Raw genomic sequence first — 13296 nt, forward strand, 5'->3', positions numbered from 1 at the left:
TCCTGCTACCTTGTACACAGCCAGTTGTGTTACGTCAAAGTAGTTTTTGTGGTTTTTGAGCCTCGGGTCCTCTCAGACGTAAAAGCGATTATATTGTGAACGGGTATTTCGCTTTTGGCTGAACGTCTAATTAGTCTGTATTTAACAGTGAGACAGCGAGTGTTTTTAACCGCCAGCCATTGGATTTACAGGAAGAGCTTAAGAAATCCTCGAGTCATTTCATGGCTTGTTAGGACAATTGTGTTTTTAACCAAATTCAATGCGTGGAAAAAGGGAAACGAGCAAAGAAAAAAAAGAGACAAACTCACAGTTTTCAATTCATTCCATCGTCAATACATAGAGTGTTTTATATTTTCCTCTTAATAGGACTGGAGCAACCTTTTAGAAACCACTTTGATCACAAACATACAGAGGAAACAAAACCGATGTTAATAATAAAGATGATACAAAAATGAAACATTGTTGACTTAACTTTCAATTGTGAATCCATATTTGCAGACAAACAACAACAACAACAAAAAAAAAAGTCAATCATCAGTCAACAAGAAAGAGAATCTAGTTCATTAGCAGTTGGCCGTAATCTTAATCATCCGCCAAACACAACCATGTACGAGCAACAGAGAGGAATGCTCACATACATACGTTGCATCTGAAGTCTAGTCTCCAGGGTTTGATAATCTCCGTCCGATTTAACCAGATATTTATAGATATGAAATATTTATGTTGGCGTACTCAGAGGGAGAATATCAGCGCCTTCATTATACATTTAATGAGCTCTCTTTATGTAGTCTTCGATCAGAGAGCCTCAAGTTTACATCATTTACAACTTCTGGCCGCAATATTCAGACTTGATCACCTGCGAGGTTTTAAACAGGTACAGGTCGTCCACTCTAAAAAAAAAAAAAAAAAAAAGGGAGTGAAGTTCTAAATACTTCTCCTAAAGTCCGCTGTGTGATCCTCCTGTGAGGGCGAGACCAGACTGCGTCCTTCTCAACGTCGCTCCTGCAGAGAAGTAATGAAAACAGAGCTCTCTCCATTCCGCTCGCAGACTCCTGCACAGGGACAACTCTGTCGCCCTCGTCCTATTTCTCCTTTTAATATAAAGCGCCCGCTCTGATAATCTGTTTTAAAAAAACTAGCAGTGATACTGGATGTAATTCTAGCGTTATTATTCGCGAGTTAGAGGCAGATACGAGTATTTTAAATGACACCGTCCTCTCAAAGGAATCGCGCCGGGGATTGTAATGAAATGTTTCTGCATTTGGGGAAATGTGTAGAAATCAAACTGTTCCTCTCCAACATATTTAACCTTTTGTGAATCAGATTAAGGAAAAAAATCACCAACGTAAAAGTTCTGATCTTCCCTAGGAACTGCTGTAAATATTGGATAAGCTTGCTGGTCTTTTTAGGTGAATACACACCCGAATATTTGTATCAGCTGGTGTCATATTCTTGTGTACCTCCAGACTGTGAGCTCTGTACCTCCAGCAGGACATCAGTTTAGGTTTTTGATCTGTTTGGGTGTCTCAGGCACTACGCTGACTTGACTATATGAATCATGTGCATCTAGTGAGCAGTCTATTGCCACGCTTGAATGATTTCCAGGCCATAAAAATGACTTCCTGTTACTGCCGACATGATCACAGAGCTGTCAGGAGCACGGCGACTGACGCCGCAAGTGCACTCTGTAGTTTTTCAGCGCTTTATCTCTGATCCTGGACTACAGTGCAGCGCTTTGTTTTCTGTTTTCCTTGAAAGTGTGACAGCGTGTGAAATAGTCATTTTGTAGCCGTGAGATGCCTGCAGAAGTAAAGCGGACACGGACGCGCTCACTCACATGTAACCCTAATTCTGCACCGTCACTTTATACGTATAGAGTTTGTGGCTAGTTTAACTTTTGTGTTGTAGCCTACTTCCCAAAACTCCGAACCCAAACTTTTTTTTTCTTGATAATGCCCAAGAAACTGTTAAGTAAATGTAGGCCAAACAGTCCAGCGAGTGTCTGAGCACAATGAATGGCTTTTCATCTTGTGTGTGTGTGTGTGTGTGCGCGCGCGTCCTGCAGAGCTGTGTTATCCCTCCATGAAGAGAGAAGAGCAGCTCATTAAGTGCTGTTGCCTGCGGCTAATGGATCCGCTTGTTGTGTCTGAGCGTGGAGAAAAAGAAAAAAAAAAACGTGGGTCAAAGCGAACGAGTAAACACGAGGCCGAGATTCTGCACTGGAATGTTTGTGTGAACGCCGGCCGGGCGAAGGAGGCAGGCGGGTCATCGCGCAGGCCGCTCTCAGCAGGCTTCGATAGGATATTCTGACCTCGAGTTGTCAAGCGGAGGAGGCAGAACGCCTAAGAGAAGCCTCTAAATCTGACATCCTGGAGGGGGGAACGCTAAAGGAATTCAGAGTGTTAGAGCAGACTTCCTCCGCAGAGGTCAGCGAGCATGTCGAGCTCCTCTGTGGCGGGTTGCATGAACGGTGGATAAGATCTGCCCTGAAACACGGAAGATCACCGTGAGCCGTCATGGCTGTCGAGCCGCCTCAGTGTTATGCGCGAGTTTGAGAGAGATCGGCGGAGGAGAGTCTCGGCCTCTGTTTTGCCTGAATGTTCAGGGATCGTACGCTTGACTGCAGTTCCCGAGAAAAGGCTGCAATTAACAATCATTGCTGATAAACCTGAAATCATCAAAACAACACATGCAGAAAATTTAGAATGAAACACTGCCAGGTGAGAATAAACGTTTGAGTTCCGGTACTGCGACTTGCACTGTCCTGTATTTGGTTGTGAAGCAGGGGCACTGACGGGGGGAAAAAAAATGTGGTAACCTCGACTTCATGTGGTGGTGAAGCATTAATTTTCACCTGGTCTTGAGGGCCTTGCTCAAGGGCACCCCTGTGGTGATAATGAGGGTGAAGCAAGCGCAGCCCCCCCGACCAGATTCATCTTGCCGGTCCAGGGATTTGAACCCTCCGGTCACAAGCTCGCTTCTCTAACCGCCACTGCTCCGACAGTATATCAGTGTTTTACGGACTTGCAGACTCTGAGGGCATCATGGGAACTTGTTTATCTCAGTTTGTCGCAGCCTGTAAAATGTATATGTCTGATCAGGAATTGGTTGCTCAAAATAATTGAAGAGGCATTGTTCTTATCCTCCTCGAGGCTGTCTCTGCTATCCAGAGGCCTCTTGACCTCGTTTTCCTTTTTAGAGAATGTGTGAATATAAGGATGACATTTTGGGGTCAGTTTTCTTTTGCATGTGTATGTTGGTGGCTCACTTTAAATCACCTCATTTCAAGCGTGAGCAGCAGATCAGCCTCTCGGGGTCGACAGCAACGCTCCGCGGTCTCGTAATTTTAGCTGTGACTGAGGCGGCCAAGCCCGCTTCAGTCAAATCCTTTTTAATTAACTGCACAGGTCAGGGTTCAGGCCTCCGTAAAGGATCTAATTGTTGGAATCGTACATAGTTATTCAAGTGGAGGCTCGGGGCAATTGGCACTGACAACTATTAATATCAGCTTCAGTTCAGACGGGTTTGATTTAATGGTTTGACTCGAGATTTTTCTGAAATGAATGTTGACCTTGGGGTTGAGATGAATATTATGCAACTGCTGAAGTGCTTGAATAATTTAACCTTGTCTTAATGTGATGAGATATTTCTTTATTTTTCACTTTAAGCCTCTTTGAGTGTTTCTCTATATCGTACGTGGTGAAGCAGGGGCGAGCTGTTGTACACCTGTCAGAGCGGTCGTGTTCTTTTCTGTGTTTGAAACATATTAATCATCTCCTGTCGAGTCACATTGTCACGACTTTTCTCTGTCTCCCGCCTGACACGCAGCAACATGGAAGTAGAGGAGATGGACACCGGTACGTATCCGCACGCTTGGTTACGCATGCTTCACGAGGCCTTACATTCTAAATGCCACCGTTTCATTGTTTGCATTGTCCGTACAAATCATCTGTCATCAGTCGTCGTTCTCTTTTAATGAGCCGACACGCCTCAAGGATCCGTTCCACGAGGGAAACCATCAACCATCTGCACATTTGTGAACACATCTGTATGAGAAGGGAGCACACACAAAGACATATTCAAGTAATTTAGCCCATTGAATACATCTGGGATATAAACAATAATGGCCTGATTCTGTAGTTGTGGAAAGTACAGACGGAAAGTCTGATTGGTGATTGTTAAATTTCTGAGAGTATCGATGTTTAAAAAAATGTACGTCTAGGAGAAACCAGCTGTGTGACACATTTTGTTTATCCTATCTTCACCAAATTTCGTACGTATCATGTTTAAATGACCCTGAATTAAACGTATGTGTTTGTTTTTTGATGTTACTTAACGTTGGTTTGGAATTGGTTGTCAAACTTTGTCATAGCCTGTCACGCTTTAATGCAAAGTCCAGTCCAGAACTGGATCATCAATGCACAAATGTGTAAAATTTTGTAAGGTTCCAACCCCAGGGGGCGCTGCAGTAACAACATAACATGACATTTCTGAAATTCTGTTGCCTTAAAGAAGATGGTGCAAAATTTCTTCATGAGCATTTGAGCATGGTACCAACAGCACCACCTTGTGGCCATTAAGAATATGCTGCTCTGTCCCTAAAATGCATGAGTCACTCGCTACCGATGGCATCATCAGACGCAAGAGTGACTTCATTCCCCTCCAGGGAAAATCCAGTCGGATCTATCTCTTACAGGACACTGAGTGCGGTAACTTGAAAATCAAGTCACAACTCACTTTAATTTAGTGGCCAGCTGAGAGGATGTTACTGGTTACTAGAGACTAGTCGGAAAATTTCCTAGAGTATTGTTATAAAACCATTTTGGTGTAATGCTCAATACATTTTGAGGCTATTGTGGATATTTGTGGGTAAATACAAGAAAATGTAAATATATGTTTCTTGGTAATTACCACAGAAATTAATACAAACAATTATATGTGTTCATAATACACTGTACACTTCATTCACCGTCGTTCCAACGTCCTCTTCATGTCCTGCATACATTTGATTCTTTTGTCAGCCTGCATCTCCTGTAAACCCTTTCCGACTAGTAAATATTTAGCAGTATCACTCTTCTCTCCTCCTCTCTGTCTCTGTCAGACTGGCCGAGTCCCGCTCCAAACCCGTCACTGACGATGCAGCTCTGAGTCGGCAGGAAGTCTCCGAGGAGAATCTGTTTTCTATCCGCAACAACGGGTTTGAATAACACGCGCACGGTCCGGAGCTGCCAAACTCGCAGCACCACAGAAAATTAGGCAGAAATCAGAACCACGGGCCCCAACAAGGAGACCAACAAACGACGCAAAACAGCATTCATCACTTGGACAAACAGAGAAAAAAAACACGTCACGCTTCCCCGGTGCACAACCTGAATCAAAGAGGCTCTGTTTGATATCTGGCGGCTGCTGCAGAGAGGCCAGAATGAAAACCCTGATATCATAAACTGCTATTTCTGTGAATGCCTGCCAGTCAACACACACGCACTCCCCTCAGTGTAAACGGCCATCTCCAGACATATTCAAATTCTAACAAACTGCCAGATGAAAGACGGAGCACACAACACTGCGAGGCGAGCGAGGACGACACATCTCCACTCCAAGGAAGTTCTTGCAGAAGATCGTGGGATGAACGCTGTCTCCTTTTTAATCTAAAAAAGAAAAAGTACTTTCACATGTGGCATTCCGCTTGTAAATTCATTTGAAGATTTCCTCTGCGTCAAAAAGTCCAGAAATGTGTGTGTATATAAGGCTGTCGCCTCCTCTCTGATCTTGGCGTTTTGATTGATAGAATAGCAGCCGTCGGTCTCAGCAGCCACTGGAAGAAGTCCAGCGTTAGACGACTTCAGCAAAACACGGTGCAAATCTTCAGCTGTGATGTCGGATGATTTAGACGTTCACCATTTAGTTTGCTGTGATTCAACCGTGTTATAAGCATACAGACACACTGTACTCGTGGGTCATCTTTTTGTCGATTGCAAAATAATTGTTGTTGTCACGAAAGGACAGAATCAGCGTTGGCAAATGAGGAAATGTGGCTGAAAGAGTCGCACAGTGTCAAATCAAACATAAGCTCAGTTGTTTTATTTTTATTTTTCAGCCGTTAAAAAACGAAACAAAACCCAAGGAATGCTTGCTTTTTTAAAACCTCATCTCATGGCCTTCCTCAGCCGACAGATTTATTCAGTTTTCATGCAGGTGAAGGGTGTTAGACTGCAACCCAATCACTGGAGTCAGTGTTGGCGGTGTATATCTCTGCAAACCAAGGATATGTTGATACATTTGTTTAAGTTGCAACTGTTGGCAACTGTTTTAGTCTTATATCACTGACAAGGCTGTGCTCATGGTCTGCCTAGGGTTTAGGCACTAAAACCACTTGGTTAGGTTTAGGAAAAGATCATGTTTTGGCTCAGAGTACCTGTTTTGGTCGCCAAAAACACAGCTGGAAATTGTTCCATGTTGTCCTTGGGGCGGCCGTTGCTCACGAGCGGGTCGTCTAGTAATCTGAAGGTCAATGGTTCGAATCCTGGCTCCCCCTAGCCACATGTCGAAGTGTCCTTGAGCAAGATACTGAGCCCCAAATGTACCATTTCACACTTTGAAATGTTGAAACACGGTCTCAAACTGGCAGTCTGCTACCATTCCCTCCACCTCCGGATATGAAAGTCAGGTCATTAACACGCAATGTGAACTTGATATCATACATTTTGCGGAAAAATGTCAACATGCCTGTGACGTGTACAAACGTGTGGTTTGCAGAACTGTAAACTGCCGTCGTTTTCTCCTGGCGACTGGGCGGTATAGCAGGTGGTGAAGTGGCATCAGGTCATAAAGATGATCGAAACTCATCAATATTAATTAATCACGTCGAGGCAGAATTTAGTTTAGTCTCATTCTGGACATGTGATAACAAACCAAACCATCACCATGGCAACTGAGCAACATTTCCTGCTGAGGTAGGCCTTGAGATGCTTTGGACCTTGAAGCTCTCTGTGGTTATTCCGTGGTGTAAGACATTTACAGCTACTCTGTTCAGTCTGTCCGATTATTGGAGCGGCAGCGCAGTAAACGAGAGTTTAGGGACCATCAGCGATGCTCTTCACGTTTAAAGGGGTACTCCAGTGGTTTAGCGCCGCAAATTCATTCAGTTGAGGGACTCAAAAGAGACCGATTATGTAAGGAAGAATTTGAAGCAACAGAGGCCAAGATATCCTCACCTGCAGTCCCTAGTCTGGGCCAGCCTCCTTAATCAGTAGAACGAGAGAAGAAAAAGGAAAAGGTAAACAAACCTTAACCAGGTTTTAAAGATCCATTCAAAAAACAAACAAGACGAGCCTCACTGTTGTTGATTCAGCAGTCAACACCACTCATCCATTGTTCACCCTTGCCTCATGTAAACAATGTCAATAGAGAGTCAATTTTTGCGAAAACACAACCGCAAACATGTCTCTTGCAGAGGCGGACTGACGCCCCTGTGACAGTCGAGTCCAGCGCCGTCTCACTTCAACACGTAACCAAAATGTCAAGACCAGTTTCCGCTCAGCCGGCTGTACATAAGGATTACGTCAATGTCGCAGAATAGTGATGGTGTTAAGGTCGAGAGGTCAACTGTATGGCGAGGCCAAACTTATTAGAGTAAAGAAACATATTTCCGTACGCTGTATTTTTTCAACGTCAGAGCTGTGTCATTTATGTACGCGCACTGTATCACTGTAAACGACATAGGACGAATAGAATCAGGGTTTTTTTTTTTTTTTTCTTTTTCAAATGATTATTGCTCTTGTTGAGATGTGAGTGTGTAGATGCCTGTGTGTTTCGCATTAGGTTAGATGATTTGTACAAATATAATGTGATTTTTGATTCAACAGGGATTCGCTTTATCTTTTTTTTTTTTGCTTCGAAATATCCATTAGCAACCCACGTGCCGTATACAACACATGAATTATCCTGTTCTCAAGTCGCTAATCGCCTTTTTTTCACACATTTCCCACTCTGTGCCACACAACACGCCCTCCGTCCCCTTCGCCCTCCGCAAATTATTTTTATCCGCCCGCTCGGAAGATGTTCGCTGTCAAGAGGATATTATATTGCGCCTCAGTCTGGCTGAAGTGGTCTTTTCTCTCTGTATTCATGGCATCGGGGCTGAGAATCATTGTGACGGCACGGGGGGGGGGGGGAGGTGGGAGGGTGGCGGGGGACTCGGTGGTGTTGTCATGACACCCGCTGCCGAATAATTGGATGGCTTATCGGGTTACGCCACGAAGCTTAATTGCATTGTTTCGTTCCTGACTGGCAGAAACGGCGGCCGACACTGCATATTCGAAAAAAAATAAAAGGGAAGGGAGAGGATATCAAAAATAGCCCTCCAGCACGTCTGTGTTCGCACCTCAGCATCGACTGTGAAGTTGAAGGTCAGAATGCGGCGGCGTCATTTTGCCTCACCTTCTTTCTCACAAGCAGAAGCGATTTTTGCCGCGTTTTCCAACCTTTATCTGCTCCGTCATTGACCGAACTGATTGATTCATGCTTCAGTATATCCGCTGATTCAGTGCTATGGAGTGATATCTGGAGATGGGTCCAGGAGCTCTCAGACCCTGAATCGGTTTTCAATAACAGCAAACCAGAAGCCGGTTGTGATTGTTTCTGTCTGTTTCTGCACGGTTTCACCACGAGGCAGCGCCGGTCGATATATCACACTTGGATCGCCTAGTGTTGCCCTTCCCTGATCGATTTTCAAGCAATCCCTCGTCCTTATTTAGAACTGATGGATCCCTTGTATGAGTTATGTTATGGGGATGGAATTGATCTGCTGCACTGTACAGGCACCCAAGAGTTTTGTTCCGCCGTAGCCAGGATGATGTTGTACAGCGCGCTGATGTGGCCAGATTCCCAGCAAAATCTCGCAAATCTTTTGGCGCGGGCGAGACTTTTTGTTTCCCATGCAGGAGGGGGCACTCGGAGGTGTAACCAGCCAATTTTTGAGTCTGGAGTGAACTGAATACAAATCAGCCTGTGGCGGTTCGAGGCCAGGAATCATTTGAGGCTTGTAAAAAAAAACAAAAAATGGGGAAAGAGGAGAATCGTCTGATAAGCTATTTACTACCCAAATTAACCACTGACGTTTACAGTATCGGTTTACTCTTTCAAAGAAGGTGCTTATTTTCTATCTATGCAATTAGTGGGTTTCCAGCTGTGTTGTGATATTATGATAATAGGAATTTGTGTGAACACCGCGAGCAGTCGTCCTGAGCTGTGTAAAAACATGTACAGAATTTGGAAACTGTTATGGTTTGTTACATATTTATGCTTAATAAAAGACTTTGTACAAAACTGTCACTGCACTCAGGGGCAATTCTTTCACTCGAGGCCGCTCGCTTCCTCTGTCTCTCAAAGATGCAGTTCGGCCTTCACTTGCACTAGACAGTACGACTACAATGTGTGTGTGTTTTTTTTTTTTCCCTAGCAAATCAATTTGATTTTCCAGGAATGTCTCTCCGACTCGATCAATAACGAGCTTCGGCACGTTAAATAACCACAAGCTCGGTCTGCAAAACTCAAACATCTGCGAGTGTGAGGTTTTGATTCACAGCGGTCCTCACAGAGCTCTCCAGTTTAAACATGAAATTGAATTAATTATGTCTCTCTCTCTGTCTCTTTCTCTCTCTCACAACATTCTCGAGCCGACTTCGGTCGATCCGAACCAAGGACGATTCTCTTGTCTGCTCGTCTGATTGACGCAATCACATCGACGCCCCTGTTCGCTCAGCAACACCTGAAAGGATGAACACCAGGTGCAGGCAGAAATGTCAATATGAGCTTTGATGGGAGTTTACATATTTGTGCACCGTATGATTAAGTGAATCAAACCGGCAGCTTGTGGTTAGGAATACATTCTATAACCAAGAAAATTCAATTCCAGGTACAATTTATATGTCATGACTTCTCACACTGCAAGGTGAAGAATTCAGTAAGCACGATGGAAAGAGAAGGTGTCTGAAGTTCAGATGAGAGCTGTTTTCCCTCCGTGCTCTGCTGGTATAAAACTGTCGGCCTGTTCTGAGGTGTGTGTGTTTCCGTGAGATGACAGCGCCACCTGAGTGTTTGTTCAGTCTGATGACTGCTTACAGAAGTATGCAAATCTTTTTAATTACTGGAGACGTGGTGCCTCCGGTCCCATCACCACACTGTGCAGGGCCGACAGAGGGATTCTTGGAGATCACTCAAGGTTTCGCTCACCATTTTTATTATTTTTTTTACATTAAAGACTTCTTCAGTTCTGACTAAAACCCACGCAGGGTTTAAAAGCCTGCAACCCCCCTCCAGATGGTTAGAACTGAAGAAGACTGTTGGACGTGAGGTGAAACGTCTTTAAGAAACTGAAACAAGTCGAGCTGCCTATGATACAGCACTCAGGACTCGAACTGATGTGTTATTGACAATTTTTGCTTTTTATGGTTATATTAATGTAATTTATGGTGGTCGACCGCCTGGATAAACGTGTAATTAGTCAAATATAATCCGAACTAAAAGCTAGCTCTAAAATATGAGGGCAGGGTGACCGACAACTGCAGTTATTTGATCGCTTGCTGTAGCTAGCTAATTATCTCACGGCTCATTTGGCCGCAGGACGAGTGGACATCGCAGGCGGGGACTGAAAGGGCGGCAGGAAGTCGGGCATCAGCAGCGGGCTAAAACAAGTAGCATGTAGAGCTGGAATATTTTCACATCTTACTCTGTGAATTGAGTATTTATTGCGACAAAACCAAAGATGAAAGTAAAACCAAGACTTTGTTGGTTTTGTTGCTTTGTCGACCTTCAATGTGTGTTTAAGAAAAAACACACATTGAAGGTTTTTTTTATGACAGTGAACAACAGTTGCTTTTGAAAAGGCTCGACGGCAACAAGTATGGAATGAAGCAGAATATTTTGATAAATGAAAACTTGTTGTGAACTTTCAGAGCAAGGACATCTTTTTTTCTTTTCCCAGACTGATTTGCACTGATTTGTCGTATTGTTAAGAACGAGGCTTCAGAACGTTCGACGCATCCCTCGGTCAGACAGATAAAAAAAAGACATACGAATACATCCTTTTATTTCACTTTCATCAGCCTGTCCACTCTGGTCTGCCTGCATGGAGGAAGGTGGTGAGTTGGAGCCTCTGAAGGACTCTCCGTAGTTACATACCTGTCTTCGGAAAAGGAGATCAAAAACTGCACTTTGATATTTCTCAGAGATCCCACCGGACACTGAGCGGGTTACTCTGTGTTATTCTGTGCGATCAACAAACCGCAGCTGCTTGCACACTGCGTCTGTCTGTGGGAAATGGTGACAAAAGCTCTCAGCAGTTTGCTTTTAAAATGATAATGGCTTTATTTTGATCAGTTGTGCATGCAACTGACCGAGGGCGCTGAGTCAGTGACAGGGAGCCCGTCTGCTTTCTGCTCTGCTGTGCTGTGAATCTCTGGCGGGTCTGATCTGGCTGATTTAGACAATATTTTTATGTTTAGGTGGTGTCATGGTGACGTAAAGAGAATAATGGATTGGCTGGCTATACATTTCCTCTGTCAGAACAGCATTTTTGCATTTAGCTTTACATTTCTATTGAATGAGTCGAAGGAAACAAAAATAAGATCTGTTACAAACTATCACAAAACACAATACCATTTCCAAGGATTGCAACTGACTAGCTTTTAATTCAGAAATTCTTGTTTAACTTTTGGGGGCGATGTGTTCATTAACCGACAGGTCTGATTCGTGTCCTGGGATCTGCCGGCGAGCAACTCCTTTAGCACTCATGACTGTGTAATTAATTGCTAATTGGCCATTTAACGCAATTTTGAAACGGCTAATTAGCCACTGATAAGGCGCTTCCACGCTGTGCTAATGGCTTTATGTTGTGTTGGTAATGGCCGGACCGTTTGATATTGAGAATCCACTGAGATCGGCTGGTGAAGGTCAGATATGCTAATGTTTTATTTAACTGCTGCAACAGAGAAAAAAGGGGCGTCCGGAGGGCAGTAACTGCTGCGAATATTTCCCTTTGCAGTCGGAGGTATGACTGTGCAGATCACCGCCGTGAGCCATCTGATGTCCAGTTTGTGTTATTTGTATTGATGCATTTGCAGAGACGAAGTGCTATGAAACGTTCTTCGTGTGCAACAGGAAGGGGATGAATTGCCGGATTTATAGAAAAATATATTAAAAACTTACTGACAGCATACCGAGGAAGCCTCATTAAACATGACCAGTTGTACCTGTGGGGTTTTTAAGTTTCAAAAGACGTACATCCTCACTTCCATCCCTCTCGTCCGTCTATTTTCTGCTCTGTTACCCAGGCAGAAATACATGGAAGCAAAGACGGAGAGCTGGGAGGAGGAGGTTGCTAATATTGCCGCACATGGGAACCGAGGGTGGGCTGCAATAATGAAAAGCAGACTCCTATGCAATCCCTGCATTGAAACACATCTATTTATTTATAGACACGGCATACATCGGGATCTGTGACTCACATCGAAAAATCTCGCCAAAAGCTTATCTCGGGCCATAACGACGGCCCATAAATCACCCAAACAAGTAATGGAAGGAAGAAGCCTGCAGCGCTGAGAGAGAGAGTTATGTGAAAAGAGAGAGAGAGAGAGAGAGAGAGAGAGGGAGAAAAGATGGAGGGCGGAGAATATTAGTTATTAATCCCTGGGACGCTGTAATCACTTTCTATTTTTAAGCCGAGCTGTATCCTCAGATACTTCTGTGTAATTACTTTTGTGATTAGGAGCATTCTGGTTTAAAGGCCAGGTGAAATGGCTTATTGAATGCTGTTAAGTACTGCAGCAGACCGACCTGTCGTAGAACTTCTGGTTGATTGTGGATAATTGTGGCATATGTTGGTGAGGTAAGTGCAGTTCTTACAATGGAGTGAAGAGATCAGATGGATACGGTAGCGTCAACCACCAAAGGGCCATTCCATGTCTGACCTGTAAATATGCCCCAAACAATTCACTTCCTTTTTCTCTGCTTTGTTTATTAGTTTTCATTACTGAGAAAGAAACAACATATCTATTAAAGCACAGGAAAAAAACAATGCACCTTTTAAATCTTAGAAATAGGTTTTCATTTCGATTCTTGTGAATTCCCTCTGCTCAGACAGCCCGGGTTAAAATGTTTTGAATTTTTATACTTATACAACAGACAAAACTCATGAACGGTCCAGTAAGTGAACAATATAGTCAAAGGGCCAGAATGAGGCCGTTAAAGGGCCACATTTGGTCTCCAAGCCACCAGTTTAGTACGTCTGGTATAAAC

At 43.8% G+C, this 13296-nt stretch overlaps 1 protein-coding gene across 16 annotated transcripts in view; it reads left to right on the forward strand.

Moving 5' to 3' along the window:
* Nucleotides 1-13296, forward strand: part of si:dkey-71h2.2 (low density lipoprotein receptor adapter protein 1) — a 94056-nt gene that overhangs the window by 42255 nt on the left and 38505 nt on the right. For 4 of the 16 annotated variants that reach the window (XM_037087335.1, XM_037087336.1, XM_037087345.1 and 1 more), the window contains one exon: nt 5102-9333. The exons of 10 other annotated variants lie outside the window; for them this stretch is intronic. In XM_037087335.1, coding sequence (XP_036943230.1) covers nt 5102-5207 — 106 coding nt within the window. In that variant the 3' untranslated portion in view covers nt 5208-9333. Of the gene's footprint in view, nt 1-3828; nt 3858-5101; nt 9334-13296 lie in introns of those variants that run through there. 2 more of the 16 variants (XM_037087337.1, XM_037087338.1) reach the window with 1 other exon arrangement.

This window comes from Acanthopagrus latus, chromosome 22, assembly GCF_904848185.1.
Source record: "Acanthopagrus latus isolate v.2019 chromosome 22, fAcaLat1.1, whole genome shotgun sequence".
NCBI classification, from domain to species: Eukaryota; Metazoa; Chordata; class Actinopteri; order Spariformes; family Sparidae; genus Acanthopagrus; species Acanthopagrus latus.